General features: G+C 40.8%; 2 protein-coding genes across 2 annotated transcripts; one reads left to right on the plus strand and one right to left on the minus strand.

The window, feature by feature from the left end:
* Positions 1-906: 906 nt before the first annotated feature.
* Positions 907-1,974, plus strand: LOC308511516 (melanoma-associated antigen B5-like; the record flags this gene model as incomplete). The annotated part of the gene is made up of 1 exon (XM_081081544.1): positions 907-1,974. The coding sequence occupies one exon, from the start codon at positions 907-909 to the stop codon at positions 1,972-1,974; it is 1,068 nt and encodes a 355-aa protein (XP_080937670.1).
* A 2,195-nt stretch (positions 1,975-4,169) lies between these two features.
* LOC308511517 (rho-related GTP-binding protein RhoN-like) lies at positions 4,170-4,875 on the minus strand (the record flags this gene model as incomplete). Its single annotated transcript, XM_081081545.1, has 1 exon — positions 4,170-4,875. Exon 1 carries the CDS (start codon positions 4,872-4,874, stop codon positions 4,170-4,172), a length of 705 nt encoding a protein of 234 aa, XP_080937671.1. The 5' UTR covers position 4,875.
* Between the last annotated feature and the right edge of the window lie 17,538 nt (positions 4,876-22,413).

Genomic DNA, 22,413 nt, shown 5'->3' on the forward strand with positions numbered 1-22,413 from the left:
AGGGAATACCCAGGACCGCAGTAGGAGAGCCCCGATTGTCAGCCTTGGAGAACTGGGCAGGTGGGGTGACGCTCATCCTCATGGAAGGGCAGTGTCCTGAAATGCTGGTAGGAGAGAGGAGTCCCAGGACACTGCACCAAACCTCAAGTGAAAGATTGAAGGGCCCACCCACCATTGAATAAGATAGAATCCTGAGCCCCATCTTTACATTCAGCACCTGAAGGCTGAGGGTAGGCCTGCTAAGCTGAGACCCACTCTCACTTATTTCCATACAATCAATATAAGAGAAAAAAAGTCTTTAGTGTGAGGGTGCAGCCACCAGTCAGCAGAAGGGAGGTATGTATACCAGGCACTACCTGGAGACCAGGTAAATACCCTGCAGGGTTCCACATAACTGTCACTTGGGTGTCCCCTGACAGGCATAGGATCTAAGGAACTTTTCACTGTTTCCTTTGTGTTTCAGAGAGCTGCTAGCTTTGGTTTGAGGTGTCAATTTCACAGCAGCAGAATAGAGGGGGGCCAGGACCTTCCAATATTTCACATAATTTTGATAGTGGACTCAGAAGTATGCGACACCCTACAGGCACAGGTTTCCCACTGGCAACCCCTCTGCTGTCACCCGTGTGCCCCCTAGGCAGGATAACCAGGATGTACTCTAAGATTACCTGCAACTGCCTCACCACCTTACTCAAGGAACAGATTGACCAGAACGGAAGCCCTGTGGGTTGCTAGAGCACTGCCTTCAAGGAAACTTGCAGAGGCAGCCTTAGAGTGAGTAACACCCCAGCAAAGCCAGGTGTTAAAGCCAAGCTACTATCCATCTTGCCGCTGGAGACACTAACATCATCTCATTCTCCTTCATCCTAGTCCAGACTCCTGCCTGCTGTCCCTGACCATAGTGACATCATGCCTCGGCGTCGCAAAAACAAGAAACACCATCATGCCCAAAGTGAGCCTCAGAGTCATGGCAATGCTCAGGCCACTGCAGAAGCAGAAGAGGAGTCCACTCCCTCTTTCTCTACTCAGCGTGAAGATATTAGCCAGGGTCTGCCTATGGCTGGGTCATGTAACACTTCCCATGGCCCTCAAAGAGTGCAAACCACCACCACTACTTCTGTAGCTGTTTCTTGCCCTGGGTCTGATGAAGCTTTCAGCAGCCAAGAGGAGGATGAGGCTGTCTCCTCTGAGACCCCACTCTTCACTGAGGTCTCAGACATGGATGAGTTCCAAACCAGGACTGTGACTTTGGAGCAATTCATTCTGAGCAGGTTTAAATTGAAAAAGCCCATTTTGAAGGCTGATATGCTGCATATTGTCGGGGAAGATTACCAAGACCGATTTGCTGAGATTCTCAAGAAAGTTTCTGAGCAACTTGAAACCTTCTTTGCATTAGACATGAATGAAGCGGACTCAACCAGACACTCCTACGTCCTTGTCAGCAAACTAAAACTCCCCAATAATGGGAGGGTGCGTCCTGGCAGGGGGTTCCCCAAGACTGGTCTCCTGATGCATATCCTGGGTATGATCTTCACTAATGGCAACTGTGTCTCTGAGGAAGAGATCTGGAGAGATCTGCGTGTAATGCATGTGTACCCTCGGAAGAAGCACTTCATCTTTGGGGAGCCCAGGAAACTCCTCACTGATTTTGTGAGGCTGAAGTACCTGGAGTGCCGCCAGGTGCCCCACAGTGATCCTCCATGTTCTGAGTTCCTGTGGGGTCCAAAAGCATACCTTGAAACCAGCAAGTTGAAAGTGCTGGAGTTTTGGGCAAAGGTCAATGGTACCCAACCCAGTGCCTTCCCACACTGTTATCAGGAGGCTTTGCAAGATGAGAAAGAGAGAGCCCAAGCCAGAGATGCAGCCAGGGCTGCCACTATGGCCCAAGTCACTGCACTTTCCAGGGCCATGGCCAGCACAACCTTTCTACCTGTAGAGAAATCTAAAGCTTTTTGTCCTTCAGACCAGAATATATAACATCTCAATAGGAATAATATTCTTGAAAGTGTAAAAGGATCCTGAGTCTAGTTATTGGGATAATGGAATAGAAAACAAAAAGCATGCTTATTCTTAGTTTTCCTTGTTCCTTTTAATTTCCATATTTGTAAAATTAACTGAGTTATACTTTTATGTTTTTAGTTTATTCACTAAGTTGGAGAAATTAAATCTTTATAAATTATATCTTGTATTTGCTGGCTCTTTTATCCACCACACACTGAGTCTGCTGTTGGGGAGTCTCAGTGTTAAGACTGGGGATGCTAAAGGAAATGCAGCCTCTTCTCATGTAATTTTATCACCTGCAAGTTGCACTCATATGAGGAAGGTGTTGAAGCACCCCGTGGAGCTAGAGGTAAAGTAAAAAGAATGGGTAAGGAAGAGGGTGTTCTTTATGAGAGCAGTTAGGCAGAAAGTTCCTGAGCAAGGCAGTTTGGAAACTTAGGCAACTGTAAGTCCTTAGTGGGATATAAGTTTCATTTTCACAGTTCTGGAGCCTGGGAAATCCACAATCAACGTGCCAGTGGATTCGGTTTCCAGTGAGAGCTCTCTTATTTGCTTGCAGATGGTCTCCTCCCAGTGCCCTGGCCAGGTAGAGAGATGGTTTTTTTCTCTCTTGTGCTTCTTTGAACACTAATGGCATCCTGGCCACCCCATCCTCATGACATCAACTAAATCTAAGTACCTCCCCAAATCTCCAACTCCAAACATCATCACACTGGGGGTTAGGGCTGCAGCATGTTAATTGTGGAGTTGCAGAAGGGGGACGCCCACATTCAGTCTATATATGACAATTGCTGCTACAGGTTACTTTGGCACTGTGGGTAAACCAGAGAGAAATCTCCCCCTTGGTCAGGATAGGAATGTAGCCTTTGTTCTTGTCACAGGGCAGGTGTACACAATGTAAAAACTAGGTGTTCTATGCTCATCACCTCCAGGCAGTTGCTGAGAAATAGAGATGACATTCCCTTGAGGTGAGATGCCAAGGAGTCACTGTGCTGAGACACTTTACCCTCAGTTGGAAAAGCCAGAACCTGCTCCCTTAAAAGGGTATTTCACTTGGCTTATCTTGAGGGAGTTTGGCAAACTCTAAGTGAGAGCTAACTTTTGTCCAGGGTGTAATGAATGTAAACAGAGCTGGTGTGGATGGAAGGGCACCTGAGAGGAATGGAAGGACTTGTACCTTGACATCAGTTCTAGAAGCTTGCGGTACGTACGGCTGGGGAAGGCAACTGCTCACCTGAATTAAATGACAGGCACTCTAATGTGGAAATTTTACTTAGTTTCCTTAGGTAGGACCATTTTTTGGTTGACTGAGTGTTCTTTGTCTGAGATAATTACATCTTCTATGACATCTCCTGGACTCAAAAATATTCTAAGCAAAGTGGGTGGTATCATCTGGGATGAAAATTATATCATCAACTGCCACTTAAAAAATCTAGGGCAGCCCTGGCCGGTTTGTTGGCCTGCGGACCTAAAGGTACTGGGTTCAATTCTGGTCAACTTTAGTTGTAGGCTCCTCCCCAGCCCCGGTCCTCGTTGGGGCACATGCAGTAGGCAAACAATCAATGTGTCTTTCTCACATCGATGTTTCTCTCTGCCTTTTCCCCTCTTCCAATCTCCCTAAAAAGAAATGATAAAATATCATTGGTTGAGGATTAAAAGCGGGGGGAAGGTCAAGGGGGGCTGAAAAAAGAGACATATGTACTACTCTTTGTAATACTTTAAGCAATAAAACAAAATTTATATATATATATATATATATATATATATATATATATATATATATATATATAGCAATACTTGTTAGTCATCTTGACATGTGGTTTATGTTTGTTTTCCAAGTTTATATAATACAGTTTTGCTACTTAAAATATGTAATTTTTCATTGCTGCCTTTAATTCCAAGTAGTGACTGACAATGTACTTTTAATTGATTTTCTGGCAAACAATGCAAAATGAAACAGATTTTCCAAATGTAACATTTCTTGAGGTAACATGTATCTTTCAGGAAACAAATACCATGTAAACAGAATTGAGATTCTTTTTTTTTTTTTCCATGGACATGGGCTTTATTTGGGGACGGTTGGGGAAGCGAGGGAGGAGCTAGGACGGGTGGGTATAGGGGGGGAAGGGCTTCTTAACTTGCTTTTTAATTTAGTGCATGTTGCCTGGAGGTTAGGGTGAGTGAGCACAGATGAGGTTGCAACTCTTGGCTCGATCCTTGTGTATCTCGCCTTCGTTCCCATTTCCCTGGTCGGGCCTTCCTACCAGCTGAGTGGATCGCTGCAGTCCCCGGCGTGAGTCAGTCCGGCGCAACTGCCTATGGCCACGGCCGAGGGAGGCCACTGTGGCCACGTGGAAGACATCCCCGACGCTGCGCTCAGAGGACCGGGAGGAGCACTCCACGTAGGACACGGCCCCCACCTGCTTGGCCAGCACAGTGCCCTGCTCATGTGTAACAGGGATCAGCCTCTGCTTGGACAGCTCCCTCAGTGTGGCCAGGTCGGTCCGCATGTCCAGTTTACAGCCAACCAGCACAACCTTGGCATTGGGGCAAAACTCCTGAGTCTCCCCTTGCCACTTCTTGAGGACACTGTCGAGTGTTTCTGGTCGGCTGATGTCGAAGCAGATGAGCACAGCGTCCGAATCAGGATAGGCGAGGGGCCAGACATTATCATAGTAAGAGGAACCTGAAGTGTCCCACATGTTGAGCTCAATGCAGCGCTTGTCTATCTCAAAGCTGGCGGTGTAGTTCTCAAACACGGTGGGGACATAACTCCCGGGGTAGGCGTCCTTGGCGAACACCTGCAGCAGCGCCGTCTTGCCGCACTCCGAGTCCCCCACCACCAGGATCTTGCAGCGGCCGCTCTGCCCCTCCATGGTCCCGGCTACACGCCGGCCCCCCGCGGAGCCCCCCTCCCGGGCCCCGCTGCCGCCTCCCCCGCCGCTGCAGCTGCAGCCGCTCCGGCCGCCGACACCGGCATCTCCAGAATTGAGATTCTTGATTTTCTTAATTCTTCTCTTGTGTAAATATTTGCCTTCCCAGTCATTAGTTACATCTCAGATACTTATTTTCTGGTCTCAGTGTAGTTCAATCATAAGGTTTTCATTCATAAATTTTCCTCCTAACAAAGGCATGAATGATTTTGCTCATGTTGCTCATATTATTTGGTGCCTTATGATTTTCTCCCTATGGCATTATCAGTTAAATAACCTTTTCTTTCTTAAAAGAATCGTATTCACTCTTTTCCAGTGAATATTTTTATTTCTTTGTCTTTTCCAACCATGGCCCTCTTTCCATGATTCATCAATCCCCAAGTTTAACCAAAGGTGATTCTGCAGATTTTCTGTTATAGATGACATGTACATATTACTTTGCAATATAATTCACATAATATTTTTACTTTTTCCACTTTAAAATGTGTCTACATTCTCCACAAATATAAAAAATAATGAATAAACACCAGTAATTTCCCTAATACAGTTTTATATTTCAACCAGCATTTCAGTCCTGTAAATAAAACACTTCCTTCTTTTTCCATTCTATCATCTTGTTTCTTTATTATGCCCTTGCTGAAATTCTAAAAGCTTTGATGTTCCATTTTTCCTTTTGGATATTTACATGTCACTACTGGATCATAAAGCCATTGTTAGTATTCTCCATGATTATAATATATGTTCTGTCATTTTAGCTTTCTGCAACCCTGTATTATATATTCCTTGATGAAAATGGTCAGTTTCCTGTACTTTTAGCTGCTCAATATTCTGTTTTGTGAATTTCTCAGGCACACATTAGTTATTGAGATTCTGTGTCCCTGTACCTTCATCACTCAACCAGCCAATTTTCTACCCATTCTGCATTTTATTCTGATTTAAATATCCAAATATAACAATCCTCACACCGTCTAAAATTAAATTCCTCTCTCTTTTTAAAACCTCTATTGTTTAAAAATGTTATTTTTAATTAATTTTTTATTTATGTATAGTTGACATACAGTCTTCTATTGGTTATATTACTTTCAGGTGTCCAATAGAGTGATTTGACATTTTTATACCTTACAAAAATGTTTCTTTGCTATTTCTTATACCTTTTCTCTTCCCTTAATGATACTACTTGATTTATTCATTAATATAGTTGTTTCCCAATTGTTCCAGAAATAATTTAATAATGTTTATATAAAAATCACTTTACAGTAAGATAACATGTAAAAATGCACCCTGGCTGGTTAGCTCATTGATTAGAGCGTAGGTCTGCACATCAAAGGATTGTGGGTTTGATTCCTGGTCTAGGGCACTTACCTAGGTTGTGATTCTCTCCCTGACCCTGGTTGGGGAACAGTGGGTGAGGCAACCAGTCAATGTGTCTCTCTCACATTGATGTTTTTCTCTCTCCCTCCCTCCCTTTCACTCTCTCTGCAAAGCAATGGGAAAAATATCTTCTTGATCATTCAAAAAATAATAATGCAAGTGATTAAAATAAGGTTTTAAAAATTACATTAGAAATGGCAAATAGAACTTAACAAGAAAGTAGTATTCAAAATAATAGTTCTGTAGCCCTATTTGATGGGATCTGAAATTTGGTCCTACCCTTTCTAACATTCATTACAAGAAGGAGATAAAAAGATGATATTTTCTTATTAAGACCCATAAAATGGAAACCAATGTCATTGTCTTACATAGCTCTTTTCCCTAATACAGGAAATAAAGAAGAGTAAAAGAACTAGTGAGCCAAAACATGCCAACTACAGCAGGGGAGCCCAAGAGCTAGGGGGAGAGCTTGAGAGCAAGGGGAGGAGGCCAAAACTAGGGGTCAGGGCTGGGAGCATTAGAGCCAGCTGGACGGTCCAAAGGAGCGAAGAGCACCCAAGAAGAGAGTTCTGAAGAGGAGAGCATGCAAGACAGAAGGGAGTTCCTGAGACAGAAGGGAGTCCAGTGATGGAGACTAAAGGGAGCATGCAGACAGATGGGAGCACAGATGAAGAGAGTCTGCTGGACCTCTCCTGTCTCCTTGAACATGTGAACAAGCAACATGGCAACTGACAAACCCTGTTCTCATCTCAGCCTTATAGTGAGTACAGCAAAATGTTTCAGGGATATTCCAGATGCACTGCTCTCTGCAGGGCTGGTGGCTACAGTGGCTCAGAGGAACTCAGGGACTTAGTGCTTTTCCAGCCAATCTCACTCCCTGTGTTACATTTCTCCTGCTCTGCTGGGCTATTGAAGTGATTCTCCTTCTCTCCTAATACCTCTTTTGCTTTACTTTTCTTCTTCCTGTTTCCTCCTGGGTTGGCCCCATTTTCCCCTTTTTGGGAGAGCTCTTCTTGATGTCTCTTCTGATAGCTGAGTCCCCTTCCCACCCTACATCTTCATAAATGTTTTCAGCATTTGAAAGGACCTAGGCTAGGTCCCTTGTTTTCCTTATCCCACAGGTGGGAAATTTGCATCCCATAAAAAGGTCATGTAGTTTTGAAAAATGTAGACATAAATATCCATCTTCACTATTGTAAGCAATGTGACTTTAAAAATGTTTAAAAATTTTAAGATGGTATTTACTAGCCATTTCCACAGTCTTCACATGATCTGTATTGAAGTTTAAATTACCTTTCACTGTTTGAGATGTTACTGTTGAGTGTATCGATGTCCTTCCTTACTTAGAATATTGTATCCATTGTTGGCAAGTGCCGAGAGTAAGACAGCTGAAACAAAAGGCATGCAAGCAATATGTTTATGTCCATGTATTAGTTCCCCCTTTTTATCATTTCGTTCCTTACTTTGACCTTTCTCATCAGCCATAACCCAGAGATCATTCCTTATCTCTCCTTTTGTGTTTACATAAGCAATTTTATCATATCCCACTGCCTTTGTATCACTAAGAATTTTATTTAAAATCACTACCTTTATCATAAGTGTATTCTAACGATAGGCCCAATCAAGTACAGTGGGCCTCAGAAATGCTATACTAGGTGAGAAAAAAAGTGAACATTGGTGGACACTAGCAATTTCACTATGAGTTATAGCCTTCCTATTCATTTTAAATGCTTTTGCATAAAATCACTTTAGACTGACATAGAATTGTAGAAATAGCACAAACTTCTCATGTACCTTTTCCCAGCTTCAACCTAAGATATCAGCCTATGTATAACAGCACATTTATCAAAACCGCAGAAAATGACATTGGCACAATATTATGAACTAAACTGAATTTTAACTCATGTTACAAAGTTTTAATATGCACCTTTTTGACAGGGGAGTGGAAATAGTTCTGCAAGGTTTTTCTTAGTATTTTTTATTCATGTAACCACTACTACAATCAGGATATTTAAGTGTAACCTAGTCCCCCTCCCTCCCTCTTTCTTTCTTTCTTTCTTCCTTCCTTCCTTTCTTTCTTTCTTTCCTTCTTTCTTTCTTTCTTTCTTTCTTTCTTTCTTTCTTTCTTTCTTTCTTTCTTTCTTTCTTTCTTTCCTTTCCTCTTTCTCTCTTTCCAGATCAGTGGTCAGCAAACTGCAGCTCATAAGCCACATGCAGCTCTTTGGCCCCTTGAGTGTGGCTCTTCCACAAAATACCATGTGCGGGCACACACGTACAGTGCAATTGAAACTTTGTGGCCCATGCTCAGAAGTCGGTATTTTGTAAAATAAATTGGAAAATTTTCTGTCTTATTTTATGATTTGAAATAGGATAATGCGGCAATCAAGTAACTGTTTATTTGGAAATATTCAAGAACTCAGGAGTAAAATTGTTGTGCTCATGAAATAGAGGTCAATCAAATGAAAGATGCTCAACCCTTAGATTCCCTAAACTTATATTTTATTTGAAAATTTTGAACATACACACACACTTGGATTTACTTAGTTTATTTAAGAATGTAGGAGAAATTAAATTTTAATCAATCAGATATTGTGTTTATTGGCACATTCAATCCCTAAGTATTAATTAGGTATCTGCTTTTTGGAAGACAGTGTGCTATTTCTGGGAATGCTACAATTTCTGCCACTGGCGCAATTGGACCTTTGTATATATCATGGAAGTTGTGAACGATAATTAAAAAGAAGGAGGTAGAAGGTGGGAATGTAAGCAAGCACCACTGAGTAGAAATGCCCTAAGACAAATCTGTTTAGATATTGGGAAACTACAGTGCTTCAGTAGTACTCAAGTTAAAGTATAGCCTTGTTGATGGTGAGGTAAGGCGATGGGAGTGGAGAACTGACACTAAAGCTTCAAATGATTTACTGCAGAGTTATAGACTAAAGCCTGTAAATGCAAAATCACACAGCAGTTATCTGTGAACCTGGATAAATGAGGGAGGACATTTCTACAGGAGTAGGCTAGGTAGGTGTGAAGGGTACTTATACCACTGCATTGGATGACTGTTGGCAAAATAATTCTTTTATATTCTCAACTGCAAATACAGTCTGCATTTCATTTAAAAAAATAAGTATGACACAAAGGTTGGGAGCAGGAACCTACTGGATGAAGGTGATAGCCAGGAGAATTATTCTGAAGCTTTGATATCAAATCAAGGAACTGACAATCTTTACTCTTTGGGATTTCAGAACTGCTATTATCTAGAGACCCTTTTCTACATGTCATTATACCTGTCCACAGTTGTCATTTTATGCCTGTTCCATCATTGTACATTGGTTGTGGTCAGAGAGATCAGATGTCTCTTTTATGTCATAGATCCACCCATAAAGATGTAATTGGCCCAGTTGGTATAATTCACAAAACAAACCCCTAGAGCAGGGGTCCTCAAACTACGGCTCGTGGGCCACATGCAAATACAAATATTGTATTTGTTCCCGTTTTGTTTTTTTACTTCAAAATAAGATATGTGCAGTGTGCATAGGAATTTGTTCATAGTTTTTTTTTTTTTTAACTATAGTCCGGCCCTCCAATGGTCTGAGGGACAGTGAACTGGCCCCCTATTTAAAAAGTTTGAGGACCCCTGCCCTAGAGTCTCACCATTATTTGCAGGTGGACCTCATTTAGATGAAAATATTTGAATTTTGAGGTGATGTGGTAATTGAATCTGGCTTTTGAGGATCTTGGCTGGGTGACATGCATTTGCATAAAAGAAGGACATGAAAAACAGGGACTCCAGGGCAGACTTTGGCAGACAGAATTTTATTGGGGCCACGGGATCTTTACCTCCTGGTGATTTTGCCTTTGTGTTCTCCTATCCTCAAGTGTAGGTAGGCTCTGTGGCTTGATTCCAAGGAATAGATTATGACAAAGGTGCTGGATGTCACTCCCCTGATAACAGACATTATGTAAGACACCATTTTGCTATCAGGAGTGATCTTGCTATCCTGCTTGTCTTGAAGAAGAAATCAGCCATGTTTGAATGGCTCAAGGAGAAGGCAATGTGGCATGAAAGTGCAGGCTGTTTTTAGGTATGGAGATTAGTTTCTAAGCATGCCAGGAAATAAAAACAACTCCAAATCCTATAGGCAAAAGGAAATTCATTCTGTCCAACAAATTGGGTGAGCTTGAAAGTGGAGTTTCTTGGTGATAAGCAAGTGTGATCAAAGTCCAGCATGTAAGGAAATTAAACAGTTACTCCCATTCTTCTAACAACAAATAAGCTAAACTGAAAATTGACAACTCTTCTTAGACTCAACAGAGAATTGAGGTCACTAGGTTAAATGCTGCCCCTCAAAATGAAAAGATAGAGTGGTGGATACTACAGGGAACCAAGGTTTTGACACCTTGAAACTGCCTTTCTTGAGGATATTGATTTTAAGCTGTTCATTAAGAAACAAAACTCAGAAGGAACTTTGACCCTAGCCCCCTCTTCTGCCTAAAAAATTCAGAAAGAGAGGCCTGCTTTGGGAAGGGAGCATTGGCTTAATCACCTTAAGAATCTTCACCGTAGCATTAGTTAGAAAGATTCCATGGCTGACAGCTAGACCCTCTGCGTCCCATGGATTCGGAGTTGCCAAAAAAGCATATTTCTGCCATATATATTTTCTGCCCATCCTCAATTACGATTCCAATTTCTGAAATTTAAGACACCATCTTCCACACCTTTTCTCCAAAAATGTCTTATATAGCCAATGTTGCCTCATTGTCTTTGGAATTTTCATGCTTATGTGAATTCCCCATGCATATGTATTAAATGTTGATTTCCTCCTGTTAATCTGTCTGTGTTAGTTGATGATTCGTTCAGCCAGAAGCTCTTAGAAGGTGGGGGGGGGAACTTACTAATATTTTTTAGTCCCCACAGTGCAGAGAATCACAACTTCACTGGAGCAGGAGTCCAAAGCAGTGCTGGAGCCAGAACCAGGATGGGAAAACTTGTTACTGGCTCCAATATGTATTTGACAAATTATTGGAGACTCAGTGTAGTCTAGCTTGAAAGTTAAAAACTCCAAGCGGGTCTAGTCTAATAGGGACTCCTAAATTCATATTAGTTGTACTTGTAGGAGTCCTACCAGGTCCTCACAGAAAAGAATAACAATCAGATAAAAATGCCCACACCCAGTATATCCACAGGGAGATATTGGCTGGTTCCATACCCTGCAGAGGAGAATTTCACTTAATGCAGTGGTTCTCAACCTTCCTAATGCTGTAACCCTTTAATACAGTTCCTCATGTTGTGGTGACCCCCAATTTCATTGTTACAAATTGAACATAACTAAAGCATAGTGATTAATCACAAAAACACTATGTAATTATATATGTGTTTTCCGATGGTCTTAGGCGACCCCTGTGAAAGGGTCATCCGACCCCCAAAGGGGTCACAACCCACAGGTTGAGAACCACTGACTTAATGTGATAAGGAACTAAATAGCAGCCTGCACACTGTGTTGATGGTTGGGCCTCACTTTCAGTCAATCTGGGGGTTGAACCCATGCACAGATGAACCAATAGCAATCAAGACTCAATTACAACAGGAGGGTCCACACAACACATACAAGGGACATTATTAGTGTACCTAGGTCTGGTGATCAAGGAGACCGTGCCACTGGATCCCACAATTCAACCACTTCATAAGGCCACCCTAACAAGAAAGGGGGTCATAGCAGATCTACCTAATATATAGAAACAAACCCAAACATGCAGACAAAATGTGGAGACAAAGAAACAAGCCCCAAATGAAAGAACAAGAGAATTCTACAGAAGAAGAACTAAATGAAATGGAGATAAGCAAATTATCAGATACAGAGTTCATATTAATGATTTTAAGAATACAGAAACAGTATGAAAAATGATATACAATCTATGCAAAATGACCAGTCGGAAATGAAGTATGACGTAGCACTAGTGAAGAACACAGTGGAAGATATACACAGCAGATTAGGGGAAGCCACGGACTGGATCAGCGAATTAGAAGACAGGGTAGAAAAAAACACAATCAGAGAACCAAAAAGAACAACAACAACAACAAACAATTAAAAAAACAGGTGGATGGTTTAAGGGAGTTGTGGGACAACATGAAACATAACAGTATCCCCATCATAGAAGAAGAAAGTGAATTAGGTATAGAGAAGCTGTTTGAAGAAATAATGGCTGAAAACTTCCATAACCTGATGAAGCAAAAAGTCACAAGTTCAGGAATCACAAAGAGACACAAGCAAGAAGAACCCAAAGAGACCCATGCACATAATTATTTAAAGGTCAACAATTAAAGACAAAGATAAAATCTTAAAGACATCAAGAGAAAAGAAAACTGTTACCTACAAAGGAGTTCCCCTAAGACTGGCAGCTGATTTCTCAACAGAAACTCTACAGGCCAGAAGGGAATGGCATGAAGTATTCAAGGTAATGAAAAACAAGGATCTGAAAACAAGACTACTCTATCCAGCAAAACTATCATTCAAAATACACGGTGAAATAAAGAGATTCACAGACAAAAAAAAAAAAAGGCTAAAGGAGATTATCACAACCAAGCCAGCATTACAAAAATGCTAAAGGGACTGCTGTAATGAAAATAAAAAAGAAAGCGAGAAACCTAGGCATACAGAATTAAAATGGTAATAAATAAGCACATATCAATAATATCCTTAAATATAAATGGACTAAATGCTCCAATCAAAAGACATTGAGTGGCTGAATAAGAAAACATGACCCATATATATGCTGTCTACAAGAGACCCACCTCAGAACAAAAGACTCACACAGCATGAAAGTGAAGGAACAAAAAAAAATGGAAAATTTTAAAAAGCTGGGTTAGCAACACTCATATCTGACAAAATATACTTCAAAATAAAGGCCATAACAAGATATAATTGCACCCCTATGTTCATAGCACACAATTCACCATAGCTAAGATTTTGAAACAGTCTATGTGTCCATCAGCAGATGAGTGGATTAAAAAACTGTGGTACATCTGCACAATGGAATATTACGCTTTGATAAAAAAGAAGGAATTCTTACCATCTGCAACAGCATGGATGGAACTGGAGAGCATATGCTAAGCAAAATAAGCCAGTCAGAGAAAGATAAATATCACATGATCTCACTCATTTATGGAATATAATGAACAACATAAACTGATGAGCAAAAACAGATCCAGAGAAGATGGCGGCGGAATAGGCAGACGCATCCCAGGTCTTGTCTCGGAGCAAAGGAGTGAGCAGCTGAAACTAATAACACCCACCCCGAATTGGCGAACTATACTCAGCTGGTGAGACAGTTTGCAGCTGGGAAGGGCAGAGTTCCCCTGGAAAGGTAAAACCAGGGATCTGGGCAGGAAAGTTTGTCACACCTCTGAGCTCAGAGGGTCAGAGGGAGACAGCGTGGCACACAGCCACATCTCTTGAGACAGGCACAGCTCCTGACTGTGGAAAGGAGATCCGCGGGACTGTTGGCGCTGGCGGATTTGAGATCTGAGTTCCGTAATTACAGAGGACTGAGCCTAAAAGGGGCAGCCTGAAGCACTGACCAGACCATGCAGTGCCGGTAAGAGAGGAGCTTACAGAGACTCAGACTTCCCCGTTTCTGCGGCCGGCGTTTGTTTGTTTTCACTGAACCCTGTTCATAGGACATTTCACATACAGACACCTGTGCTGAAGAGCGGGAGAAGGTGTGGATGAGTGGAATCTGGGGAAAGGCTGGGGAGAGAAGGGGGGCCAGGAGAGGTGGCAGCATATTGAGTGCTGAGTCACCCCTGAGCCCAGGACTTGGGCAGCCATTTTTTTCTCCTGAGGCTATAATTCCTCCCTCCAGGCCCCCTGCAAGGAATACAGCCACGCCCAGATTCCACCCTGAATGAGATGAAGGATTAAAATAATCTGATTAATCCCTGGGAATTAATAGGGTGTGGCCTATAGGGGGCCTTTCAGTCCCAGAAACAACAACAACAACAGAATCATAGACATTCCAGAAAACTGGGATCTTAAGCCAGCCAAAGGAATGACATTTCAATTTTTCAATTTTATTTTTTTATTATTTTGTTAGCTTTTTTTTTCTTTTTTCTCCTTTTTTTTGTTTTGTTTGTTGCTTTTTTTTCTTTCTTCTTTCTTTGTTCTCCTTTTTTTCATTTGTTCCATTATTTCCTACTTCTGTTCACATTATTTTTTCAACCACATGAACAACAGACACATGAGCGGCGCGCTCTTGTCGAGGGAGCATAAGCTCCATGAGCAGCCTGCCTCGAGCCTAAGAGCAGCAGCCTCATGTGGCCTGCCCCTGTCCAAGGAGCAGCAGCTGTGTGAGCAGCCCACTTCCCCATCCGAAGAGCAGCAACCACACGAGCAGTCCGAACTGTCTGAGGAACGGCAGCCGCACGAACAGTCTTCCTACGTCTGAGGAGAGGCAGCCTTGCGCAGCCTGCCCCCATCTGAGGAGCAGCAGCTGCGCACAGCCTGCACCCTGCACTAGTCCAAGGAGCAGCAGCTGCACTGCCGGAAGCCGGTCCATCCTTGCTGCTTGACACAGTCACTGCAGGATAGAAACATCTGCACAGCATATGCTTCAAGGGACCTGGCGTATATAGCATACTGTTCTTAATATGTTTGCTCCCCTTAGCGCTGTGTGTTTTAACCAAGGTCACCTCTCCGAGAAAGGTTGTTTCCCCAGGCAGGGATTTTTCCCTGAAGTTAGGGAGGGGATGAAACTCCTTAACTAAGTGCCAGGCGGGTAGTTAATCACTTTAACTACAAACAATCATGCTTAAGCTACATAATCTTTACTCCCTGGAATGGAGATAAGAAACGCCCTAACCTTTGTAATAGAAATTGACAGGATTAAAATCAACTGGTATAAATACGGATGTAACAAGACAATAAATAGCAGAACCTCTCTGGAGATCCAGACCAGAACTTGGCTGGAGATCCTGGCTGGAGATCCTGGCTAGGCTGCTGATCAACTGAACACTGTCTCCGTGTCCTTCCTTCTTCACCGACTCCATCTACGCCCTTGGGAACCCCGGGACCTGCTGGGGTTGGACCCCAGCACTGCACAAGCATCTTGCCCTTGCCCAAGCAGCAGCAGCCGCACGAGCAGCCTTCCCAATCTGAGGAACAGCAGCTGTGTGAGCAGCCCGCCCCCATCCGAGGAGCAGCAGTTCTGCAAGCGGCCTGGCCCCATTTGAGGAGCAGCAGCAGCCTACTCCGGTCCGAGGAACAGCAACCACAGGAGCAGACCGCCCACATCCGAGGAGTGGCAACTCTATGCAGCACACACCGGTCCAAGGAGCAGAGCCACAACAGCCTGCACCTGTCCGACGAGCAGTAGCCAATCCTAGGAGCAGTAGCCCCACAAGCAGCCCACCACATCAGAGGAACAACAGCAGTGTGCAGCCAGCCCCCATCCAAGGAACAGCAGCCTTGTGATCAGCACATCCTCATTCTGAAGAACAACAACTGTATGTGAAGCCTCCCCCCACCAGCCAGAGGAGCCACCACAGTGGTGAACAGCACCCACCACAGGAGCTCCTGCCAACTGAGGAGCAGCTGCTACAACAACTGCCAGAGGAGCAACCACAGCCCGAGGAGCCACTGCCACCCAAGGAGCAGCCCCTGAATGACTCAAAATCTAGATATGTCAGTGAGATCAAACATGGGTAGACAAAGAAACCCCCAAAGGAAAGAAAAGGAGGACTCGCCAGAAAAGCAGCTAAGTGAAACCAAGGCATGCAGCATGACAGAAAAAGAATTCAGATTAAGGGACCTAGAATGTACAAACCAGATGCAGGAAAAAATCAACAACTTATGCAAGAAGCAAGAAGAAACAGATGAAAAAAAATCAATAAATTATGTAAGAACCAAGAAGAAATGAAGAGTGATATAGCTGCAATAAAAAACACCATTGAAAGTTTCAACAGTAGACTAGGAGAAGCAGAGGACTGAGTTAGCTAATTAGAAGAAAGGGAAACAAAACACACCCAAACTGAACTGCAATTGGACAAAAAAATTAAAAGACAGGAGGAGAGCCTAAGGGAGCTATGGGACAACATGAAACAAAACAACATACAAATAAGAGGGGTGCCAGAACAACAGAAAGAGGAACAAGGGTTAGAAAACCTATTTGAAGAAATAATGACAGAAAACTTCCCTGGGGTGGGGAAGAAAAAAGTCACACAAGCACAAAGAGTCCCAAACCAGGTGAACCCGAAAAGACCCACACCAAGACACATCATAATTACTATGGCAAATGTTCAGGACAAAGAGAGAATCTTAAAGGCTGCAAGAAAGAGATGGAAAGTTACATACAAGGGATCTCCCATAGATTATCAAATGATTTCTCAACAGAAACACATCACGCCAGAAAAGAATGGACGGAAATTTACAAAGTGATGCAAAGCAAAGGACTGAATCCAAGAATACTCTATCCAGCAAGGCTATCATTCAAAATTGAAGGGGAAATAAGAAGCTTCACAGACAAAAAAAGAAGGCTAAGGGAGTTTATCACCACCAAGCCAGCAATGCAAGAAATGCTAAAAGGACTGGTGTAAAAAAGAAGAAATAAAAAGCTCAGAAAGAAAACAGCCACAAAAAATAGAAATGGCTACAAACAAGTACCTTTCAATAATAACTTTAAACGTAAATGGACTAAATGCTCCAATCAAAAGACATCAAGTGGCTGAATGGATAAAAAAACATGACCCATACATTTGCTGTCTACAAGAGACCCACCTCAGATGAAGGGACTCACACAAACTGAAAGTGAAGGGATGGAAAAATATCTTTCAGGCAAATGGAAATGAAAAAAAAGCTGGGATAGCAATACTTATATTGGACAAAATAGACCTCAAAGTGAAGGCCATAACAAGAGATAAGGGACGCTTCTTCATAATACTAAAGGTATCAATACAATAAGAGGATATAACCCTGATAAACATATATGCACCCAATGCAGGAGCACCCAAATACATAAAAAAAACTCCTAGAAGATATCAAGGGAGAGATCGACAACAATACAATCATAGCAGGGGACTTTAATACACCACTGACATGACTGGATAAATCCTCTAGACCAAAAAATCGGCAAAGAAACAGCAATCCTAAATGACTCACTAGATCAGATGGACCTAATTGACATCTTCAGAACACTTCACACGAAATCCACGAAATATACTTTCTTCTCAAGTTCTCATGGGACATATTCAAAAATAGACCACATATTGGGTCACAAACAAAGTCTCCCCAAATTTAAGAAGATTGAAATCATACCAAGCACCTTCTCAGACCACAGGGGCATAATATTAGAAATAAACTACAATAAAAACAACTCAACTGCCTCAAACAGATTGTCAAACTGCAGCGGGAAGGCCGGGGAGAATTGGGGGGCAGGAGGGACGGGGGTAAGAGATCAACCAAAGGACTTGTATGCATGCATATAAGCATAATCAATGGACATAAGACACTGGGGGGTAGGGGAGGCCAGGGGATTGTCAAGGGCTGGGAAAATAAAAAGGACACATATGTAATACCCTTTGTAATACTTTAAGCAATAAAAAAACAACAATAAAAAAAAACAACTCAAAATACTCAAACACTTGGCAGCTGAATAGCATGTTATTAAATATTGATTGGGTTACCAATGAGATCAAAGAAGAAATTAAAAACATCCTGGAAACTAATGACAATGAAAACACAACAATCAAAAACCTGTGGGACACAATGAAAGTAGTCCTGAGAGGGAAGGTATAGCTCTACAGGCCTATCTCAACAAACAAGAAAAAATGGTAGTAAATCATCTAAATCTACATCTCAAAGAATTAGAAAGAGAGCAACAAGAAAAGCCCAGAGTGAGCAGAAGGAAGGAGATAATAAAGATTAGAGCAGAACTAAATGACAGAGAGACCAAAAAAACAACATATAAAATCAATGAAACCAAGAGGTGGTTCTTTGAAAGGATAAACAAGATTGATGAACCTCTAGCCAGACTCACCAAGAAGCAAAGAGAGAGGACCCAAATAAACAAAATCAGAAATGATAGGGGCAAAATAACAACAGACCCCACAGAAATACAAATGATTGCTAAAAAAATACTATGGACAACTCTACTCCAACAAACTAGACAACCAGGAGGAAATGGACATATTCCTAGAAAAATACAACATTCCAAAACTCAATCAGGAAGAATCTAAAAATCTCAACAGGCCAATAACTATGGAAGAAAGTGAAGCAGTCATCAAAAAGCTTCTAGCAAACAAAATCCCAGGACCAGGCAGCTTCACAGGGGAGTGTTATCAAACATTGAAGGAAGAACTAAAACCTATCCTCCTCAGGCTACTACAAAAAATCCAAGAGATAGGAACACTTCTAAGCTCATTCTATGAAGCCAGCATCACCCTAATACCAAAACCAGGTAAAGGCAACACAATGAAAGAGAATTACAGGCCAATATCCCTCATGAACATAGATGCCAATATCCTCTTCACAATCTTAGCAAATCGGATCCAGCAGTACATCAGAAAGATCATACACCATGACCAAGTAGGATTTATCCCAGGGATGCAAGTATGGTACAGTATCTGCAAATCAATAAAGGTGATACATCACATAAACAAATTGAAAGAAAAAAACCACATGGTCATATCAATTGATGCAGAAAAAGCGTTTGACAAAATTCAACACCCATTTTTGATAAAAACTCTCAGCAAAGTGGGGCAGAATAACAACAGACCTGTTCAAGAGGATTGAAATCATATCAAGGATTTTCTTAGATCACAATTGCATGAAACTAGAAATAAATGAAATAAAACACTCAAATACATTCAAACACATAGAGGCTATATAGAATGATATTGAACAATGAATGAGTTATTAATTAGATCAAAGAAGAAATTTAAAACATCGTATAAAAAAAACTAAAACAAACACAAAACAACCTCAAATTTATGGGAAACAGCAAAAGCAGTCCTGAGAGGTAAATTCATAGCACTATAGACTTACCTCAAGAAACAAGAAAAATCCCTGATAAACTATTTAACCCTACAACTAAGATAATTAGAAAGAAAACAAGAAAAGCCCAGAGTAAGTACAAGGAAGGAAATAATAAAGATCATAGTTAAAATAAATGACATAGAGACTAAAGAAACAACACAAAAAATCAATGAAATAAAGGGCTGGTTCTTTGTAAAGATAAAAAAGATTGATGAATGGCTAGCCAGACACATTAAAAGACAAAGAGATAGGACTCCAATAAACAAAATTAGAAATGAAAGAGGTAAAGTAACAAATGACTCCATAGAAGGACAAATGATTTTAAGAAAATATTACAAACAATTATATGCCAAAAAATTGGACAACCAAAGTGATATGGACAAATTCTTAGAAACATATAATCTTCTAAAACTGACTGAAGAGTCATAAATTCAGAAAAGATAAAAACAAACAAACAAACAAAAAAAAGGACAAATGAAATTCAAGAAGTAATAAAAATCTCCTGGGGGGGTGGGGGAGAGAATCCTGGACCTACCAGCTTCACAAGGGAGTTTTACCAAACATTCAAAGAACTAAAACCTAGTCTCTTCAAACCATTCCAAAAAATTCAAGAGGAAGGAAGGCTTCCAAGCTCTTTTTATGATGCCAGCATTATCCTAATTCCCAAACCAGATAAAGACTGCAAAGAAAGAAAATTACAGGCCAATATCCCAGATGAACATAAATGCCAAAATCCTCAACAAAATATTGGCAAATAAAATCCATCTATATATTAAAATGATTATCCACCATGCCCAAGTGGGATTTATTCCAGGGATGCAAGGCTGGTACAATATTCACAAATCAATAATTATGATACACCCCATAAACTAACTGAAAAATAAAAATCATATGATTGTATCCATAGATGCTGAAAAAGCATTAGACAAAAGCTAGCACTCATTTTTTATAAAAACAAAGTGGTAATAGAGGGATCATACCTCTATATAATAAAGGTCATATATGACAAACCTACAGCCAACATCATGCTCAATGGTATATCCACTTTCACCACTCTTATTCAACATAATACTGGAAGTCTTAGTCACAGTGATCATACAAGAAGAAAAAATAAAAGTCATCCAAATAAGAAAAGAGGAAGTGAAGCTGTCATTATTTGCAGATGACATGATATTGTGCATAGAAAAACCTTAAGACTCCACCAAATAAAACTACTAGGTTCAATAAATTAATTTAGCAAAATAGCAGTATACAAAATTAACACCGAATAATCAAAGGCATTTACATACATCAATAATGAACTCTCAGAAACAGAAACTAAAATCAATCCCATATATATTTGCAACAACAAAAAAGTAAGATAACTTGGAATAACTTATTTAAGGAGATTAAAGTCCTATATTCAGAAAACTACAGGGCATTGAAAAACGAAATAGAGGAAGATACAAACAAGTAGAAGAATATACTGTGTTCATGGATTGGAAGAATTAACATCATCAAAATGTCCATACTACCCAAAGCAATCTACAGATTCAACAAAATTCCTATTAAAATACCAACAGCATATTTCACAGATGTGGAAAAATACTCCAAAAATTTATATGGAACCAAAGAAGACCCAGAATAGCCACAGCAATTTGAGAAAGAAGAAAAAAATAGGTGAAATCACAAGACCATATATCAAGTTATATTCCAAAGCCATGGTAATCAAAACTTCCTTGTACTGGCACAAGAATATGCATATAGATCAATAGAACAGATTAGAGAACCCAGAAATCAAGCCATGCCATTACACTCAATATTTGATAAAGGAGGCAAGAACATAAAATGGAGTTAAGACAGTCTCTTCAATAAATGGTGCTGAGAAAATTGGATAGGTACATGCAAAAAATGAAACTGGACCACCAATTTATACCATACACAAGAATAAACTCCAAAGACTTAAAGATAAATCGTGAAACCATAAAAATTCTAGAAGAAACCAAAATCTCAGACATCTCACTTAGCATATGTTTGACGATAAATCACACAGGGCAAGAGAAACAAAGGAGAAAATAAACAAATGAGACTACATAAAAATAAAAAAGCTTCTGTACAGCAAAAGAAACCATCAACAAAATTAAAAGGGAACTGACTGTATAGGAGAACATATTTGGCAATGATACATCTGATAAAGGGTTAATATCCAAAATATTTAAGGAACTCATACAATTTAACAAAAGGAAGACAAACAATCCAATTAAAAAATGGGCAAAGGACCTAAATAGACACTTCTCCAAAAAGGACATGCAGATTACAAGAAACATTTGAAAAAATGCTCAGTCACTAATCATTACAGAGATGCAAATTAAAACCACAATGAGGTTCCACCTGCCAGAATGGTACCATAAAAAATTTACCAAAGGACAAGTTTTAGTGAGATTGTGGAGAAAAGGGAACACCAGTGAATTGCTAGTGGGATTGCAGACTAGTGCAGCCACTATGGAAAACAGTGTAGAGTTTCCTCAAAAAATTAAAAATGGAACTGCCATTTGTCTCAGTGATCACACTTATAGGGAATAAACCATAGGAATCTTGAAATACAAATCAAAAAGAATATATGCAACCCTATGTTCATAGCAGCACAATTTACAATAGCAAAGATCTGGAAACACATTGCCCATCAATAGATGAGTGGATGAAAAAAACAGTGATACATTTATACCATGGAGTACTATGCAGCTGTAAAAAAGAAGCCTCTCTTGCCCTTTGAGACATCATGAAGAGACCTAGAGAGTATTAGCCTAAGTGAAGTAAGCCAGTCACAAAAAGACAAGTATCACATGATCACACTCATATGCAGAATGTAATGAGCAAAATAAACTAACAAACAAAATAGATCCAAAAACATAGAAACATGGAACAGACTGAGGAATCTCAGAGGGAAGGTGGGAGTGGGTGGGAAGAGATCAACCAAAGAACTTATATACATAATAGAGGCCTGGTGCACAAAATTCATGCATGGGGGGGTCCCTCAGCCCAGCCTGCAATGACGCCAGTGTCCCACACCAAGCCTCTGGCCAGAGGCCCCTCCCTCCTTGTAG

Source organism: Myotis nattereri (genome assembly GCF_964212035.1).
Source record: "Myotis nattereri genome assembly, chromosome: X".
NCBI lineage: Eukaryota > Metazoa > Chordata > Mammalia > Chiroptera > Vespertilionidae > Myotis > Myotis nattereri.